The 18,557-nt window shown below is 37.4% G+C and overlaps 4 protein-coding genes across 8 annotated transcripts; 3 read left to right on the top strand and 1 right to left on the bottom strand.

The window, feature by feature from the left end:
- Positions 1–2,991: 2,991 nt before the first annotated feature.
- LOC137746076 (ATP binding microtubule motor family protein) lies at positions 2,992–6,937 on the top strand. 4 transcript variants are annotated; one of them, XM_088682150.1, is made up of 15 exons: positions 2,992–3,085; positions 3,482–3,626; positions 3,733–3,835; positions 4,100–4,143; positions 4,270–4,299; positions 4,395–4,517; positions 4,615–4,640; positions 4,784–4,865; positions 5,159–5,200; positions 5,279–5,312; positions 5,430–5,505; positions 5,580–5,799; positions 5,876–5,967; positions 6,060–6,174; positions 6,253–6,937. In XM_088682150.1, the coding sequence occupies exons 2-15, from the start codon at positions 3,513–3,515 to the stop codon at positions 6,694–6,696; spliced, it is 1,545 nt and encodes a 514-aa protein (XP_088538276.1). In that variant the 5' UTR covers positions 2,992–3,085; positions 3,482–3,512; the 3' UTR covers positions 6,697–6,937. The 4 variants fall into 4 exon arrangements, with proteins under 4 accessions (XP_088538276.1, XP_088538277.1, XP_068342238.2 ...); XM_088682151.1 differs by lacking the exon at positions 2,992–3,085 and adding an exon at positions 3,113–3,380; XM_068486137.2 differs by lacking the exon at positions 2,992–3,085 and having other exon boundaries at positions 3,113–3,626; positions 6,253–6,432; positions 6,526–6,937.
- A 1,235-nt stretch (positions 6,938–8,172) lies between these two features.
- Positions 8,173–11,599, top strand: LOC137744999 (GDSL esterase/lipase At1g54790). Of its 2 annotated transcripts, none has more exons than XM_088682152.1 (4): positions 8,173–8,480; positions 10,367–10,734; positions 10,824–11,094; positions 11,213–11,599. In XM_088682152.1, the coding sequence occupies exons 1-4, from the start codon at positions 8,237–8,239 to the stop codon at positions 11,479–11,481; spliced, it is 1,152 nt and encodes a 383-aa protein (XP_088538278.1). In that variant the 5' UTR covers positions 8,173–8,236; the 3' UTR covers positions 11,482–11,599. The 2 variants fall into 2 exon arrangements, with proteins under 2 accessions (XP_088538278.1, XP_088538279.1); XM_088682153.1 differs by having other exon boundaries at positions 8,181–10,187.
- Positions 11,600–11,684: 85 nt separating this feature from the next.
- On the bottom strand, positions 11,685–13,597 carry LOC137744998 (UPF0603 protein At1g54780, chloroplastic). The gene is made up of 3 exons (XM_068484841.2): positions 13,006–13,597; positions 12,579–12,771; positions 11,685–12,149 (listed from the first exon to the last, which is right to left on the bottom strand). The coding sequence occupies exons 1-3, from the start codon at positions 13,438–13,440 to the stop codon at positions 11,902–11,904; spliced, it is 876 nt and encodes a 291-aa protein (XP_068340942.2). The 5' UTR covers positions 13,441–13,597; the 3' UTR covers positions 11,685–11,901.
- A 614-nt stretch (positions 13,598–14,211) lies between these two features.
- LOC137745235 (uncharacterized) lies at positions 14,212–17,514 on the top strand. The gene is made up of 7 exons (XM_068485149.2): positions 14,212–14,608; positions 15,187–15,266; positions 15,463–15,523; positions 16,272–16,329; positions 16,572–16,629; positions 16,879–16,951; positions 17,085–17,514. Exons 1-7 carry the CDS (start codon positions 14,267–14,269, stop codon positions 17,175–17,177), a joined length of 765 nt encoding a protein of 254 aa, XP_068341250.2. The 5' UTR covers positions 14,212–14,266; the 3' UTR covers positions 17,178–17,514.
- The last annotated feature ends 1,043 nt before the right edge of the window (positions 17,515–18,557 follow it).

The following is an 18,557-nucleotide window of genomic DNA, read 5'->3' as shown; positions in this document are numbered from 1 at the left end:
TCAGGTAATTCGGAACATTCAATTCAAATTTGATAGTTCTCATTAACTTATTCTGCTGAATTTTCTCTTTCATACAAACCAAAGTCCAATTCTCTGATGTTTAGGCTTAAGACACTAAGATCTGTAGAGAATCCAAATTCCAAAAAAAGAGGGTACATTCTTGTAAAATTTGTTCAACTTGCAAAACTAGCTTTACTGCTTTAAACCTTTCCACTAAAAAGCAATTACACCAGTAATGTTTAATGTTGTTTAGTTATCAATTAACCCACTAATTAAGGATATGACTCGGCCGGCTGCTGCAGCAATTAAGCAATGATAATTTTATAAGCGATATCAGCGAGAAGAATTTAGGGTCTGTTTGGTATTCTACTTGAATCCAATTTTTTAAACTCAAAAGCAATTTTCAAGTTTTAGGCCTTAAAAACTTGTTTGGTAGGATTATTTTCAAAAACTAAACTCAAGACTAACTCAAAAATATAGTATGTTCTCTAAAAACATAAAAAATGAGTTTTTAAAGTTTTTAAACTTAAATTTACTCATTTCTTTTCTCTCCCTCCTCCTCCTCCCCTCTCACTCCATCTATCTCCCTCTCTTTTATTCTCTCTCTCTTTTTTTTTTTTTTTTTTTTTTTTACCTTTTTCGTTTCTCATCCAATTTGCTTTCTTCATTATCTCGATTCTTTCTTTCACTAATTTTCTCTCTATCTTGTCTAATCGTGTCTCTTCTTTCGCTTTCCTTCAATCATCTCTTACTTTCTTTCCTCCTTTCTTTGCTTTCTCCCTCTCATGCGACTCCCTTTTTTTAGGTCTCCTTGTCTAGCTTACGTCGTAAGATTTAAAAATTTTAAATCGCTTTTTAACAATTAAAAACGCTTTTGATTTTGTTAAACTGAAAAGGTGAAAAATAATTTTGACCATAAAAGTATTTTTCGGAAGTTTTGATGATATATCAATAACAAATTAAAGTTTTGACATGTCAAATATTACGTGGCGCGCATCGTAAGTGTCACAAATTGTACACATGGCATATGACTCATAAAACGAGTCATAACACACGTCAATATTTGGTGGAAAATAATTTAAAAAAAATTCTTTAATTTATAACCTTGATTTAAGCCAAACAAATCACGGGAGATAATCAACAAATAAAGTGGATGTCAAATAGAGAGATTGACCAAATAAGAATGGCTAGATTAAGGATAAGTTGATTGATTGATTTGATTAAATCAAGATTATTTGATGAAATCAAATTGGACACGAATTAAGTTCAAATCACGTCTTGATTTTTTCGTTAATTAAATTTATTTGGTCAAATTGCTAAATAAATTGGTATGGATTAAATTAATTGATTTGGTTCAAACCTCAATCAAGAAATGGAAAAGCCTATAAGTACGAGGCTCAAAAACAATGAAGAGCTCTTAAAAAAAATCCTCACATTCTTCAAATGCTTAAACTCTCAAACACTATACACACTCAGAAAACCCTCTGCATTCTTTGCCGCTCTCGTGAAGAACCACCAAGCACCACCTACACATGTTGTTCCATCACCCCTCAAGCCAACATTCCACTTTAGTACTACGATCGTATCTTCACTTGTAAGTGAGAGGTCTTAGGTTCGAATCTTATGGATGGCAAATTCGATACCAAATTAGGCTGCCCATTGTGTGGCTCAGCCGAACTCCCCCTCTCCTTAGTGTAAAAATATCGATGTACTAAAAAAAAAAAAAAAAAAAAAAAATAATGTCCGTTGGTAGGGGTGCAACTCAAGCGGGTTGGAAGATTAGCCCAATCCTACCCTAACTTTTACAAATCGGCTCGGGCTTAGGTTTGGGTTGGATTTCGTTTGGGTTCATTTGGGCTCGGGTTTAAATGGGTTATAGTTCACCTGAGTTGGGTTCGGATTGCCCAACTTTTTTAAGTTTAATCTTGTAACAATTTAGTTTCCAAGAATTCCTAACAAAATTAAGCCAAGTAGCATCAAAGCTAGCTAACTTTAATTTCATAAATCAATATACTATAAAGCTTTAGGATTTAGTGAGTACGAATATGGGCTGATTGATCAAAGTCTCTTATTCCCTAAACGCTTAAGTAATTATAAAGGGTAATTTATTAAAAAAAAATTAGAAAGGGCGTTGGTTTTTGAATTTGGCTCACTTGGGTGTAGTATGAGCATTAATTGATATGGCTTACAATCTGGTTAGATTGAGTTTGGTTAGTCAGGTTGGGATGGGTTGGGGATGGACATGCAAATGATCAACCCAGCTTAACTCAATCAATGAACGAGTTGAAATTGGGTTGGGTTCGAACAAGTTATAGCTAAAAAAAACTCAATTGTTTGGGTTTAAGTCAGGTTGAATATGAACAGATTCAGATTGATCCAACCTAAGTTGTACCCCTATCCGTTGGGCCGCAGAAACTACTACCAGCCATATGAGCAGAGGTTTTACTTTACAAGCAAAAAAGAGAGCGACGACATCGTTTTGATGATAATATAATGCGTTTGGTCCCACTAAAGGTAGTAGCCTAGGTCTGGTTCAATCTTGTTTGGTTCGGTCTAATCGGTTGTACTCGGTTTGGTCCCACTAAAATTGGTACGTCGACAAGTGTTTAGCCAAATGCATGAGGATTTGTGAAACAGGGTGAAGCCAAGAACCGAACCGGTCAAACCAAAATTGTTTTTTTAAATTTTTTTCTGGTTCTGATCAGCACAGTTCAATGCTTTATCCGTTCAATGCCTGCCCCTAATCCCACAAAATTACAGAACGACACGTCGTAGTGTCACTTATACGGCGGACCCGGATTCCCTCTTGATCCAAAAAATTTGAGTCTAAAGATCAAATGATACGAGTTGTTAAAATTTGATCTCACGGTTACAAATATGAGTCATTCTAAAAATTATAGTAATTGTAACCGTTTAATCAAATTTTAATGATTCGGATCATGTTATTTTAGGCTCAAATTTTTTTAGATCCGGAGAGGATCCGGGTTCATGGTAGATGTGCGCGCTTATAAAAAGCTGGTACAGCTCCATTGCGTAGTCCGTAGTGTCGCTCTCGAACTTTACATTTTCGCGCCTAAAATCCAAAGTACTTTCTCCGTCTCTCGATCTCTGTTGTTTGTTTGGTTGCCTGGAAAATGTAGGAAAGTTCCTTCGATTCACAATTTCTCTATCGTTTCTCAGTAGCCAAACTGATTTTAAAGCTCGCGATTCTGGAACGATTGAGATTTGTTCACTCTTTTAGCTGTTTGGCTGCTGAGAAAATGAACCTACATCATTTGAATTTAGATCAAATTTTTACTTTTCTAATCTGACTCGACCGCGATCGTTCACTTCAAATTCTAAGATTTCTCTCGATTTTGAGCAACAATAGCAATAATCTCGTATAAGAAATCCGATTTTCTTTTATTTTCCCGGCAACCAAACAGATCGTACGAGTTTTCCTTCCTAACTGACGCTCTTTCTGTGTTTTTATTTTTTGTAGCTTCGAATTAGCTTCTGATCGCGGCCAGATAATGGCGAGTATGACAATATGTGCACGATTCCGGCCTTTGAGCTCCAAAGAGAGAAGAGATCACGGCGATGCAGTCTGCATTCAACACGTAGACTCCGAAACTTTCAGTTTCAAGGTTTTTTCTCATGAATCCATGGATTCCTGTAACTCTGCTACTATCTTTTCGTGCAAAACTGTTTGAGAAACAAAGTTTGAAAAGATTTGAATTATTGTACGGCTAGGATGAGAAGGATGAAGAATTCACATTTAGCTTTGATAAGGTGTTCTACGAGAAATCTGAGCAGGCTCAAGTGTATGAATTTCTAGCTTCGCCTATTGTGCGAGGTATATCTTCGAAACGATATTAATCGATGAATTACGCTTCTCTTGCTTAATTACTTGAAAGAAAAGGGTTAAACTCTAAAAATCTTTTATCCATGTACCTTGCATAGAAGTTAATTGATTTGGTATTATAGTGTTCCCTTACATTTTTGTAGCACCCGAGCTTATGGAAGGTCTTACTAATTGGGAATAGTCTTAGTCTGAATTACTGATTTTGTGTATTTCTAACTCAATTTCTGCTATTTATCTGCGCTGACCGTGATACAGATGCTGTTGATGCAATCAATGGGACGATCGTTACTTATGGACAGGTGACGTAGTTGTCTAACTTTTCTCCTTATGGCGATCGCCTGTATGTGTTAAATTTCTATCTAGTAATTGCATGTCTTAGTTGTTTTGTTGGTTCTAATTTACAAAACCTTTTGCAATGAATGCAGACTGGAGCGGGGAAGACATATAGCATGGAGGTGAGGCTGCGGTTTCACAATATTGTAGTGATGACTGCTAATCGATATTCAATTAATTAAGCTCACACACGGTGATGTTTACGTATTTGGTGCAGGGGCCTAGCATACTGGTACGTGACGAGCAGAAGAGAGGATTACTTCCAAGAGTAGTTGAGGGTCTGTTTGATTGCATTAAATCTTCTGGAAGAACAATGAAGCACTCAATCAAATTGTCAATGGTATTGAGATTTGCGTATCTTTCGGTGACATAATTGGTTTCAAGTTGTAACATCTCTACCAATGTAATTCTCTGTATCTGTTTGTTTCTCTTTTCAGGTAGAGATCTACATGGAAAGAGTAAGGTAGGTATAACCGTAATGACTCAGTTTGGCTCGAATGCACTATCTGTTTGGAACATGAAATAAGCCGAATAGGACGGAACTCCAGGAAGGTTATAATAACTATACTATACTTGCGATTAGTGCTAACAGTACTTTTTATTCAGGGACCTTTTTGATTTAGCAAAAGACAACATACAGATTAAGGAAAGTAAATCGCAGGGGATATTGTTAAATGGAGTAACAGAGGTATGCTTATCCTTTGAAGCAATAAGTTGTATACCCATGATATCAATGGGAGTACTTATTGAATTTTTGAATCATCCCAGTCATGTTTTGATTTTTGAATCTGTTGCTTGCTTGAATCCTTTATCGTCACACAAATTATTATTTTGAGCCCAAGAAAACTGACGATTACAAACTGACTCCAAGTTACATATGATTTAGACATTGAGTATTCTGCAATATATGCTGTATGATGCCTTCGGGTTGAGTAACAGCTTGTGATTTCCAACGCCCGCGCCCCCCTCCTTTTTTTGTAGATCTCTGTGTCGAGTCCTGCAGAAGCATTGCAAAGCCTATCTGTAAGATATGTTTTCTTCAGAAATCTCTTATAGTTTGTATATATGGTTTACATTCTAACGGAGATGTTGATAATGCAGAATGGCATAGCTAACAGAGCTGTGGGAGAGACTCGTATCCTTTGCTTTCTTTGTCCGTTCTAGTTATTTCTTAATTTCCTAGTATAAATAGCATCATTCTTTTTTGGCTGAGAATGTTATCCATTTTCTGTAAAACTTAATATCGATATAGAAATGAATGTGTCCAGCAGCAGAAGCCACTGCATATACATATTCACAGTTCAGCAAGACGTAAAGAAAGATGAGAGGTAAAATTTCTCTAATTTATATTGGTGTCAAGTTTTCAATTGTATGATCTTGAACATTCTGAATCCATGTACAGGTCGAAAGCTGGAAAGTTAATTCTTGTAGACTTGGCTGGATCTGAGAAAGTAGAGAAAACCGGAGCTGAGGGAAAAGTTCTTGAAGAAGCTAAGACAATCAACAAGTCTCTCTCAGCCCTTGGAAATGTCATAAATGCTCTGACATGTGGGTCATCGGGCAAAGCAAACCACATTCCCTTCCGCGATTCCAAGCTCACTCGGATTTTACAAGATTCACTGGTCAGTTTCCCTCCCTTTAGTCCTCGCCATAGCATTGTCGATTTGTATTGAACATCTACTGGTTCTCATCTTGCAGGGAGGTAACTCGCGTACTGCATTGTTGTGTTGTTGCTCACCAAGCCCTTCAAATGCGTTGGAGAGTCTGTCCACTCTTCGCTTTGGGATGAGGTATGCTTTTCAACATCCCATATCGCTTAATTACGAATTAGGACTCAAAATTGAATCTCAGGATTCTTAAGGTTAGATTCTTACCCTGCCAGGGCAAAGCATATAAAGATGTCACCGCGTCTCAAAGGTAACGAAGATAAATCTGCTAAAAAGAACGGACCTCCCTCCCCAACTAAAGATGAGTCATGCGAGATAATTCTTGAGATGGTTAGAATACTCTTGTGAAAATGTTTTCTGTGACGTTTTTTTTTTTTTTTTATAGCTTCTAATACCTCCATACTATAGTTGAGGGAGAGATTTGATGCCGAAGATGTGAAGTTACTTGAGGAGTTGTTCACATTGAGTGGAATTCTCTTTGATCCTTCTTCACCTGAAGAGGTAGACTCAGCATTGGCAGATGTTACTTCACAGACCATTACCTTATTGCAGCAAGCAGTGGAAGATCTTGCATCCACCGTTGAGGAGGTACGTGTTACTTGGTACCGAGAATGGCGTGTAAACAGCCTTGTCTACATTCTTCAATATGAATTTTGTTGTGCCGGTTTTATGCCGTTGCAGCTTAAGAGAGAGAATAAGGCACTGAAGAACGAATTAGCAGCTGCTAAAAGATCGGATGCACAAAGCGAAGCGGCTGGAGATACTTCAATTGTTCTGCATAAACCTTCAGGAATTATCAGTTCCGTTGTGTCACGGGTCAGGTCACTCTCTTCTATCAAGTTGTTGAAATGATAAGAGTATAATCCTGCCTGACATGTGAGAGTAATCGAACATCGCTCATATTCTAAAGAACTGCAACAGTAGGGTAGAGGCACCGACCGTGTCATACATAGAGTATTTCTCACAAAAGCATGAGACCTCTGTATTTTGGTCTCACTTAATCCTATGTAGTGCTAACTGGTCTAGCTGCCCTAGTAAGGCAGCCTTACTGAATTCTTTCAAAGCTAAGTAGAAATATAGAATATTTCGCTCACCGCTACTACGGAAATCACTTTTGCTTTCATTTCCTCTGGCTACTAAGATGTTTCAGTTCCCTTGCTAGAGGAGTGTGCGCCTATTAAACTGGTTTGGGAAGAGATCTTGGGTTTCAGTCCAAATAAAAAGAGATATCTTGCGTTGGGCTTTTGAGGAGTAAAAGTGTTTTGTTTAAAAGCCCAATTATCTTTATAACAAGGCATTATTGTCATTGTAGTGTTGAGTTTTCGGAAAAGCACGTCTTTGGATGTTGGGTCCAACGGGACTTATAACTCAAACATGATATTGCCTGATTGATCGAACAAAATTGCATCTCACAAAATCTTAGATGAATCACAGAACAAAAAGAAAAGTTTTGTTAGACGTTTTCAAAATACAAGTTTTGAGCCCTTGCTTGCTTTACTGTCCTTCATGTAGTTCTTGCTTAAAGTAGTAAAAAATCCCACCTGGTTTTCTAAAATTCCAAATGCACCCCTTAGAAGCTGTTTTATTATTTGACCTAGCAAACGGTCGTGTTTGTCGTGTTTATGTTATTTTCGCATCATACATATTATCTTAAAAGGTTATATTGTGTCAAACCAGTTATTTTAATGGGTTCTTAACAGGTGATTCAATAACGACTCAACTTGTTAATGGAGTATGTCGTTTTGTGTCGGGTTAATGGGTCATGCAAAATATTATCACATCTAATGTTTGGATTTGGCAAACGATATCTTATCAGGTTTTTAACAGGATACCCGATAACGACCCGACTTGTTAAAAGGTGACCTGATAACGACCCATTTGTTAAGGGATTGACCTAAAACCTATTATTTTCGTGTCAGGGTTAAATGATATTATTATGGGTGACTAATTAACCAAAGAATAATGTCAGAGAGATCAAATTTTTAAACCAAATTTGCAAATTAAATAATGTGTCACCGACTTTTAATTAATAATCTTATCATTAACAACTACATCATTTAGTTTACACACTTCAGTTTAAAATTTTGGTTTCCCTTACATTATTCTTAGCGAAATATAGCTGTGTTCGTTGGGTGTTTTGGTACATTCAGTTGTAGATAATACGTGAAGGGCAAGACCGTAGTTTTATACTTTGCTTTTTTAGCAACATTGAAGGTCTTTCCGAAACTCGAAGGAAACCTTGGCTTTCCAACGAAAAATAGGAAAAGAAAACTTTGGCTCCGTTACCCAAAACAACCCTATAAATATTACTTCTTGTCTCACATGCTTAACGCTTCAATCACATTGCAGCTGCTCTCTCTTTGAACATTAAGCTTTTCAAATTCCAACATCCATGGCTGCCAAGAACTCCATTATTCTCCAAGTTTTTGCCTTCCTGATGATTGTCTTACCGGTTGCGAATTCGATAAAGTTCAGCTATCCGGCGGTTTTTAACTTTGGGGATTCGAATTCCGACACCGGCGAGCTCGGTGCTGGGCTCGGTTTCAATCTTCCACTGCCTTATGGACAGACCTACTTCAAACCTCCGTCGTCATCGGGGAGGCCTTGCGATGGCCGTCTGATCGTAGATTTTCTAAGTAAGTTTCTGACCTTATTACTCACATAGTCACATGCGCTACTTCCGCATGTTGATAAACGACTGTGTATCTCGTGCATGCAATAGTGAGTATATCCTATATATATCACATCCATTTTACCTCTCACATACTCTTGTTAATTTGTTGTTATTGATATTCTTTAATTCATTTAATCTAACGACAAAAATTGAGAAAGGTGTGTGAGAAGTAAAAATAAGTGTGTGAATAGTATTACCCTATATATCAGCTATGTAGAACAATGTCTTTAATTTGGACATTCATATGTAAGAAAATAAAAAATTGTGAAAATCACTTTCATATTAAGTGTATATATGTTTTTTTTTTTTTTTAATGTCTTAAATCAACTATATATATTGAGTACAGAAAAATGGAAAATATTCAATTTAAAATTTAAGTAATTAAATGAGGAGCGTGAAAGTCACTATTTTTAATATTTAGAAGAAGAGAACTATTAAAACTTTATTAAAAGTATGACTCTCTGTATATGCTCTAACACTTCATGTTTTAGGTACAATATTTTATAATGTTAGCACATGAATTAACGTTAAAACCGTGAAGTGATAGAAAGTCTATTGCATTTCTCTTAGGAGAATGATGCTACATTGCTTACATAAAATGTAACTTTGTTCATTGGGGTTTGTAGTTTGTAGTGTTGTACACTTGGCCTTTTGCCTTCATTCATCCTCTCCATAAGTCAAAGCAAGCTTTTCAAGCTTTCACCATGCTCATAAACTTGGCTCCATACGTCACATTGACATGATGCATGATTTTATATTTTGGTGGTTGGTACATAACACATCCGTGAACATTAAGCCTCTTCATCCATGGCTACCAAAATTTTCACCCTCCAAATTTTCACCTTACTTTCCATTTTTCCACCTTCAAACTCAACCGAGTTTCACTACCCGGCCGCTTTCAACTTCGGCGATTCAAACTCTGGCACCGGCGTGCTTGCTGCCGGCTTTGATTTCAAGCTTCCACCACCTTATGGACTGTCTTTCTTCAAAACTCCCTCCGGGAGGTTTTGTGATGGCCGTCTCCTCATAGATTTTCTCAGTAAATTTCTCACAACGCACCTTTGGCAATGTTTTTACTTTACCCTGCAATTTTTCGGTTTAATCCACTTTCACATTTTTATGCATTACACATGTAAATGTATATGGATATTGTTCGAGACATAAGATTAGACTGATTAGTCAAGACAATATGTCCGCTCTGTACCTCTCAATTTGAACCCTCCCTTCCCATGGATTAAATATCGCTTTTGTCTTGGGCCTTTGGCTTTCCACATGTGAAAGCAAACCAACAACTAACACTTGAGCCCCACTGCTCACCAAACAAAAACTTATTATCAAAGGCTTCATAAAGTATATATATTTTTCTGTTGGTTTGTTTGCATTTAGGTGAAAGCAACAGCCTAATAAGTGAGAGAACTTCCTGTTGCATTTTCCATGGCTACCAAAATCTGCATTATCCAAATTCTCACATTGATTTCCATCTTCTTGCCTCTTTCCAAATCCATCCACTTCAACCACCCTACCGTTTTCAACTTTGGCGATTCGAATTCCGACACTGGCAACCTTGTTTCCGCAGGCATTGAGACCATTATTTCTCCTTATGGACAATCTTATTTCAAAACCCCATATGGGAGATACTCCGATGGCCGCCTGATCGTCGATTTTCTTAGTAATTTTCCATTTTTTTTTTTTCCCTCTAAGCTTTGTTCTGCTGTTTTTAATTCATGTTATGAGTTCGACATTGATCTAAAGTTTATGTTAGTTCTAATTTCTTTCAAAAATTGTTTACTGACTGCTCTTTGTTCGCGCCTTCTCGTGACTGCTCTTTGTTGTGTAATGTTTTTGTAGTGGATGCAATGGAGCTTCCGTTTCTCAATGCCTACTTGGATTCAGTTGGCCTGCCGAGTTTCAAAAATGGTTGCAACTTTGCCGCGGCAGGGTCAACTATACTTCCTGCAACTGCAACATCGATTAGCCCTTTTTCTTTCGGGGTCCAGGTCTCCCAGTTTTTTAGATTCAAAGCCAAGGTTCTTGAATTGCTAGCTGAAGGTAAGAGCTTTCCCAAGTATCTGCCTACGGAAGATTTTTTCGTGAAGGGGCTCTACATGTTCGATATAGGCCAGAATGATCTCGCTGGTGCATTTTATTCGAAATCATTGGATGAGATTCTCGCGTCTATTCCAACGATTTTGACAGAATTCGAAACTGGAGTAAAGGTCAGTACAGTAAACACAACAAGGATGGTCAATAGTTTTGAATTTAAGTAAGAAGAACATCCACCTGACATTCTTTGTTTTCGTTTCAGAGATTATATGACCAAGGAGGTAGGAACTTTTGGATACACAACACAGGTCCTCTCGGATGCTTGACGCAGAATGTTGCCAAGTTTGGAACTGATCCCTCGAAGCTTGACGAACAAGGATGCGTGAGCGACCACAACCAAGCTGCTAAACTCTTTAACCTGCAGCTTCATGCTCTCACCAAAAAGTTGCAAGGCCAGTACTCAAATGCAAGTGTCATATATGTTGATATCTTTTCGATCAAATCTGAGCTCATTTCAAATTATTCGAAAAATGGTTAGTACATCTGAGTGCCTTGTGATTCTTCATTGCGAATTATATCGTGTATTACACATGCACGTAGTCCTTTCTGTTTTAATCATCTCATATCTGATTTTATGGATTGTATCTGCAGGATTTGAGCAACCTATTATGGCTTGCTGCGGGTACGGAGGTCCCCCGTTGAACTACGACAGTCACATTACCTGTGGACAAACAAAGACGTTGAACGGAACAAATGTCACGGCCAAAGGATGCACAGATAGTTCTGATTACATTAGTTGGGATGGAATTCATTACACCGAAGCTGCGAATCAGTATGTCTCGTCCAAGATACTCACCGGGAAGTACTCTGATCCGCCCTTCTCGGATAAAATGCCTTTCCTTCTGAAGCTCAAGTTCTGAAGCCTCAACATGTTTTATTTACATATTTTAACAGTTGTCCGGTATTTGTAAGGCCAACTCTTAAATGTAACAGTAAACCTTAAGTTCTCACAAATTTATACAGAAATACCATTTCAAAGTGTGGCACTGGATGCATATTTCTCACATAAAAATTCATCTGTATAAGCGGGTATACACCGTTGCATCATACGCAAGCAGACAGGTTGTGGCCGAAAATGAAAGCATTCGGGTATAATCAACTCAATTCGATTTTATATTTTTACAAATGTCAACAAGAACCATGTTCCTCTCTGATTTCAAGTCTCTCATCAACCATTTGAATTCGATCGATTTGTACAACTGCATGTTATGCATGTTTTCGAAATTTATGAGAAATAATGAAAGACGAATCTAACTGATGAACAAGTTCCACTCTTACTTCTACTTCCTTGAGACATAAGCATAGTACTGTGCCATAGGAACAACAAAGGCAATCACCAGCAATCCTCCAACTACAAGAGAGAACTGCCCGCGTTTCTCGTCTGTCTCCTCCTTGGTTTTGAAGTTGGATTCGCGTTTGTTTTCATTAACTTTGGGTCCGCCAGGATCTGGAAGTCCGTTAATTGCAGCAACTAGCCGTTTGGCACTGCTGAAAATGGCTTCATTGTACTTTTCTTCTGTTGCCAAGACTGCAATCAACACATCCAATAATCTCATCAACTTAGCTGCAAAATCCTTACAAACTAAAACTATGGCGTATCATGTATGGAACTATCGAACATGTAGTCCTTCACCAAACATTTTGCAAGGGCTCGCCGTGCACTTGGTGCCCTTTAATTTGCAGGAATTATTCACTTCAACAGTCCTCTATGATTATACGGGTTTCCAACCTACAAAGATTTCTAACTAGATCCCACTTCCCCTGTGTTGTACTCAGTACTCATATTACATTTCTCTACTTTCCGCCACCCGACATTTCAATCGAACAAAACTAGTTCAACTCCCAGTTACATATTATATATGATCTGAATCATGCTCAGGAACTACGACTTGACACGAAATATTAGCATTGTAAAAAATCGTTGCTTGAAGTAAGAAAAGTGAAGGTATACAGTTACCGGGAAGGTTTTCGGATACAGTTGCATCAAGGATACTTTCTCCAACAGCTTGAACAAATGCAGGACCACCTGTGACCGCACCTTCTTTTTGGCTGGTGACAAGCACAACAATGCCCTTATTGTTGCCCTCTTCAACAGAAGGGTACCATTTTTCCAAAACTTGGTCAGCATACTCAAAAGCATCAGCTTTGCTCTGCAACCAAACCATAAAAAATTCTAGAGTCCGTTAATGTATGACATATATTTTTTAATTTAACGGTTGGATATGCGCTAAAAAACAATAGGGATTTGACAAGTGAATCTGAGCCACTTGAAAGACAACGTATACGGAGTTAAAAACTCAAAAGGATCCCAGAAAAGGTCAATATCTACAAAACTTAAAACAAACATACATTAGCGAACACTTCGAAAACAGAAAGAAACTTACAGTGAGCTTTCTAACAGTGATGAAATTGATCCGGAAGTTCTTCTTGTACTCCAATTCCTGCATCAAATTCTTTATATCCGCTTTCGTCACGCGGCTAAGTACGCCGGCATCATCAACAACGTAGGACTCTTTGGGGGGTCCTTCATTGAGCACATCAAACTCAGATGCTAGTGCATTACCATCAGGCAATATTGGGCAGAAGTTTAGTGCCAATGAAAGTGCAAGAGCAGCTAGTCCTTGCTGAGCAAAAGAAACCCAATTTGTGGGTGTTGGTGGAGATGTTTTTGGTGATTGGATTGAGTGATTTTTGAGGCTTGAAGTGATGAGGAGAGGTTTGGAATTGGGTTGGAGGGATGGGGGCAAAAGGGTCTTCAAAGAAGAAGGTTTTGGGTTGAAGAGAGGAGAGAGTGAGGGAGAAGAAAGAATGGTTTCCATTGGGGGGAGAGAGAGAGAGAGAGAGAGAGAGAGAGAGAGAGAGAACAAGAGTTTTAGGAATGGGGAACCATAAGAGGAGGGAGAGGAGGGTTTGATTTTCTAAATGTTTTTGTGTGTTGGGATTGGTTGGCTGAACTTGAATATGGATAACATATAGGCTTTCTGTTGGTTTTCAAAAGTGGCTTCTTGAGGTGAACACATCACTTGTTTGGTTACGTGCTTGAGTCTTGACAACAATGGCAAAAATGGAATTTACACAAAATGAACCCAAATTGTAGCTTTATGGGACTCAAATCTCCTCTACTCGGATTTTCTTTGTTAGAAATAGAATCTACTTGACTTAGAATTCTAAATGGTGGATTCCAGATCGAATATACAGATTAATTTATTGGGTAAATCAATTATATCGCATCATTATATTAAATGTTGTATAAAGATATGTCAATACACTGGATAAAATGCATAACTTAAGAACGTGCAATATCACTGAATATCTAAATGTGAAATTCTAAATCGTGAATTCCAAACTGAGTGGGCAAATAATTGTTACTTTACTTTTTAACTTTTTAGATTAAACTTTAGTTATGACAATTTTTTTGTTAAGAGTCAAAATATCCAATTATTTCAAGTGACCAATTTAGTTGCAAAAATCTCCATCTTTTTGCACAATTTAGTCCAAATGACCAAACTACCCTTTCCATTTAACCAAAATTTCAAATCCCTAAAACCAACTTTCCCAATCCTGACATACAAAACCCCCAAATCCTGTCCCACATTATCTCCCTCCAAATTTTTCAACAGCCATGAATGCCATCCTCATTCTCTCATGGCCATTCTTCTTCTCTCCCTCTCTCCCCACCCACCAAATCCTCCCAAAAACCCTAATCCCACCACCCCAAAACCCACAATCTCTCTCCCCACCACTACTACCACCACCACGACTCCTACCTCCTCCAAAAGAAACTTGATCCTCAAGACAACCTCCCTCTTCCTCATTTCTCTGACCCCTCAGCAACACCCAGTTGCCCATTCTTCACCGGAATCTCCTCCGCCGCTTCCAAGGCCGGCTCTTTCCGGCATCGCCAACACGAAAAATTGGTTCCAGTTCTTCGGAGATGGGTTCGCCATTAGGGTCCCTCCTCAGTTTCAGGACGTTCAGGAGCCGGAGGTGAGATTGCATTCAACAACTTTGAAGTATTTTCTAAATTCTTATGTCCCCCATAAATTTTAGATAAATTCAATATGTTTTTCGGTACTCTGTGAGTGGTTCCAATTTGCAGCATATGTTTTTGCATCCATTTTTTAGGCTTAATTTTGGAGGAGAGATAATGGTAGTCTTTAGGGGAAGTTCGTTCTCTGGATATACATAGAGTTTATAACTGGTAAAGCTACTGCCTTTTTTGGGTAATTCGCTTTCGAGTTGATTGGATTACTTGGTATTTTTGCTTCTGATATCGGAAACTTCAGAATTCATTTTTTGTTTCTTCAAGTTGTGAATTTTGTACCAGAACATACTACAATTTGGTAAAGTTACTGCCTTTTCGGGCAATGCAAATCCACTGCCTTTTGGGTTGATTGTGTTACTCGGTATTTTTGCTTCTTCAGAAACTTCAGATATGAGATACTTTGGAGTTATTTTTTTTTGTTTCTTCAAGTTAAATTTTATACCGGTAATATTAGGATTCAGAATACGAAATCTCGAAATTTTCATTGCTAACTGACTGCGTTATTATGTTTAAAATCTAGGATTACAATTCTGGGTTGTCCCTTTATGGAGACAAGGTAAAGCCCAAGACCTTTGCGGCGCGTTTTGCATCTGCTGATGGGTATGCCATTTTTACAAGTTCGCTGCACCTCAAAGTTTTTGTTATGTTAACTTATTGGTCTCGGTGTGGTCTAAATTACATCTTTAAAGATAATTTTCTTTCTACATGAAGCAAAGCTAACAATGTAGAACGTTATGTTTTTCAGTGATTCGTATTCATTTTCATTTGTTTTTCTCCTTGTTATTTGTTGATGCAGATATGAGGTTGTGAGTGTTGTTATTCGCCCATCGAATTCACTCAAGATCACCTTTTTAGAGGTTTGCAATGACAGTCATTGATTTTTCTGTATAGAATTTGTCCTGGACTGATTTACTTCGTTTCATTGCTAACGCATATTTACAACAGTACTGCTTTAGGTTGTGGATATTGTGGCCTTTTCTTATTCTCTCTCGCTCTCTCTAGTTAATTTTTTGGTTTCTGGCCACTACGTTGGTTGAGGTGGTGGCTGGCCGAATGGAAAGTTTGGTAGACATAGGGGTCATTTTTTCTTTTTGCATAGGCTTATTGTTATATTTTCTGGTGTTCTTTGTGCGCGGGGAGAATGATGGAAAGTTTGGCAGGCTGGAACTTCTGCAGTTATATTAGATGTGCTATAGCAAGTTTTTTCCTCTTAGATTTATGTTTGACTGGATTTCTGCCATCTAAATGGATTTGTTGATAGTTTTTAGCCTTCTCGCTGACTTCCTTTTCATCCCATGTATCATGGGTGGCATGAATTCAACGTTTTGCAAACTACGCCTACTTATGAGAAATGTTCTTTCGTAATGCTCACCTTTTGTTACTAGTCTGACCCTTCAGACATATTGGCTTCTTAAGATATAAACCTTGCAATATATTTACATATCTTAGAGTAATTTCACCGTCTTATTCATGGCCGATCAGGTTTTAGGAGCATAACATCTTCCATTACATCGTCATGAATCCACATTAGGTGATTTATTTACGTACTCTTTCTCAATTGCTTGATAAAATGCTATTTACAATAATATATGCTAACTTGGACAGGCCAAAGACATAACGGATTTAGGTTCCTTGAAGGAGGCTGCAAAAATCTTCATTCCAGGTATATGTACTGTAGCACGATCTGTGCCTTCTCGGCCTCTTATTTGGTAAACCAAAAAATTAGATTTAAAACTTTAGTTTTACATAAGAGTTTGATCGAGATTTTACATAAGGGCTGATCGAGATTTACATTCTCCTTGTTCTAAATTCTAATATTGGAATGTGTGCAGACCTCTTGTCAGCTTCCCCTCCTTCAGCTTTGTCTTGTATTGATCCTTAATCCTAATCATTCTGCAATTGCAGTTGGATCTACTGTATACTCTGCCCGAGCTATAAAGATAAAGGAAGAAGAAGGTTTTAGGTAAGTTTGATTTCTCTCAAGAAAGAAGTCGCGCCTATTATGCTATTGCCATTCTTTCATTCCGTACATTTAACTCAATATCATGAATTCTTGTCTGTAAATACACTACTCGGAAGGCTTCAAAACTCATCTCTATTTGTAAAATATAGCTGGTGGAAGAACATATGAGAACATAGGTTATTTTTCGGATGTTTTTGCAAATATTATTTGCAATATGTATCTTGATATATGTTATTCCACACGTTTCAGGACTTATTATTTCTACGAGTTTGGTATACAACAACAGCATGCAGCACTTGTAGCTGCTGTTAACGGTGGAAAGGTTTGTCAACACATAGTTTCGAAACATTCAAAACCCTACCTTTGAACTTGAACACTATAATCTCAACAAACCGTTCCTGCAAAGGTTTCTATATCTTCATCAAGTTAACACTTCTCCCCATTTTCCGTTATAGACATATATCGCTGGAGCTACTGCCCCAGAGTCTAAGTGGAATGATGATGGTGTGAAGCTTCGCTCTGCTGCTATATCGATGACTGTTTTGTAGTATGTTTTGGATGTCGGATTTGAAGGCGCGTTGCAGATTTGCAGCTCAACATTTTTGAAATGTAGACGAATTCTAGAGTCATCTGAAGACGGTGTGAAAGCAGAATAGCTTGTATTAAGGTTCCAGTCGAGGCTCCTCGCATCATTGTTGAGATATTACAAGGCTTTGAGTGGTGTACAATTCTTTCGGCTTCAACTCGTTAGTTGATCATTACTGGTGCTTAACTACGTATTAATCCGAGTTTTGTTAAACGAACGTCATTAAAACCATCAGTACCCCCAGTTTTTTTATGAGATTTCACAATCAAATGACTGAAAACATATCGGATTCGGCTGTATTTTTGGATGCTTTGGAAAGAAAACGAGTCGGAGATATAGAGAGTAAGCAATTTTTTGTGAAAATTTTGAATTTGGAGGATATCAAAGGACCTTTACACGTATATTTCTCAAACTTTGAATGGTCCTGGAGCCATCTAGGTCTCAATATGCATCCGACATTAAATACGTTGACATCAGCAGCTTGCAAATCCGGCAGCGCCCATTGAATATAATCTCGTCTCAACATCTCCACAAATTATTGATATAAGAAAACAAAACAAATATATAATTGGATTTTGACTTAGTTAATATGATTTGGCTAGAGATAATAAGATTATTGAACTGGCATATTTGATATTCCTTGGTTGATATATAGTCATTAGTCTCGTGATGGTCAATCAGCGGCAGGAGATCAGTTCAAGTAATTACGCATGCAAGTTGAAAGTTTAAGTCTTAATCAACTATCATTAAATTGGAAATGAGGGGAGTAGGTGAAGAATGATGGGAAAATTATAAGAAAAACTAATGAAAAAGATTTAAAATTTTTTATTTTTAACGAGAATTGGATTTTGACTTAATTAATATGATTTGGCTTTTGAGATAATAAGATGAATACTATCAGGATTAAATTTTTAGTGTAAAAATGTTGTTTTTTGTTAAAATGAACAGTATCAGGAGTTTTTCGTTAAAATTCTCAGAATTATATGCATAAGAAAATAAAATCGATAAACGAAAACTAAAAATTGTTTTTAAATTGTTTTTTAAAGATATTGTGTTTACTTATTCTTCTATATTGTCTTTTCGTCTCTCCTACCATTCTCCATCAAATTTAAAGTACAAAAAATAAAAACTAAAAAAAAACTAAAATCGAATGACTATCGTTTCCTCAATTATTCACACTATATTTCTGTCTAACACCACCCAGACCTTGTCTAAGTGCTAGATGGCTAGCTTTAGCTCCAATTAATTCCTAAGTGTTGGGGAATTAAGAAATGACGCATAGACTTGCTTAGGCACCCGTCTAGGTCGCGACTTTCACTTTGACAAAAAATAGATAACTTTT

Source organism: Pyrus communis, chromosome 12 (genome assembly GCF_041283825.1).
Source record: "Pyrus communis isolate YQ-2024b chromosome 12, ASM4128382v1, whole genome shotgun sequence".
Classification (NCBI taxonomy): domain Eukaryota; kingdom Viridiplantae; phylum Streptophyta; class Magnoliopsida; order Rosales; family Rosaceae; genus Pyrus; species Pyrus communis.
Note: the sequence above shows the minus strand (reverse complement) of the source record. Positions and strands in the feature narration are given on the sequence as shown.

Excerpts from the sequence above, each read along its gene's own strand:
- LOC137746076 (XM_088682150.1), top strand. The coding sequence starts at position 3,513 with ATGGCGAGTATGACAATATGTGCACGATTCCGGCCTTTGAGCTCCAAA. Across the intron at positions 4,518-4,614 it reads ACTCAATCAAATTGTCAATG|GTAGAGATCTACATGGAAAG; the intron begins GTATTGAGATTT and ends TTCTCTTTTCAG. Across the intron at positions 5,313-5,429 it reads CAGAGCTGTGGGAGAGACTC|AAATGAATGTGTCCAGCAGC; the intron begins GTATCCTTTGCT and ends ATATCGATATAG.
- LOC137745235 (XM_068485149.2), top strand. The coding sequence starts at position 14,267 with ATGGCCATTCTTCTTCTCTCCCTCTCTCCCCACCCACCAAATCCTCCC. Across the intron at positions 15,524-16,271 it reads TCAAGATCACCTTTTTAGAG|GCCAAAGACATAACGGATTT; the intron begins GTTTGCAATGAC and ends TAACTTGGACAG. Across the intron at positions 16,630-16,878 it reads AAGGAAGAAGAAGGTTTTAG|GACTTATTATTTCTACGAGT; the intron begins GTAAGTTTGATT and ends CACACGTTTCAG.
- LOC137744998 (XM_068484841.2), bottom strand. The coding sequence starts at position 13,440 with ATGGAAACCATTCTTTCTTCTCCCTCACTCTCTCCTCTCTTCAACCCA. Across the intron at positions 12,772-13,005 it reads TCACTGTTAGAAAGCTCACT|AGCAAAGCTGATGCTTTTGA; the intron begins GTAAGTTTCTTT and ends GTTTGGTTGCAG. Across the intron at positions 12,150-12,578 it reads TGTATCCGAAAACCTTCCCG|TCTTGGCAACAGAAGAAAAG; the intron begins GTAACTGTATAC and ends TGTTGATTGCAG.
- LOC137744999 (XM_088682152.1), top strand. The coding sequence starts at position 8,237 with ATGGCTGCCAAGAACTCCATTATTCTCCAAGTTTTTGCCTTCCTGATG. Across the intron at positions 8,481-10,366 it reads TCTGATCGTAGATTTTCTAA|TGGATGCAATGGAGCTTCCG; the intron begins GTAAGTTTCTGA and ends ATGTTTTTGTAG. Across the intron at positions 11,095-11,212 it reads TTCAAATTATTCGAAAAATG|GATTTGAGCAACCTATTATG; the intron begins GTTAGTACATCT and ends TTGTATCTGCAG.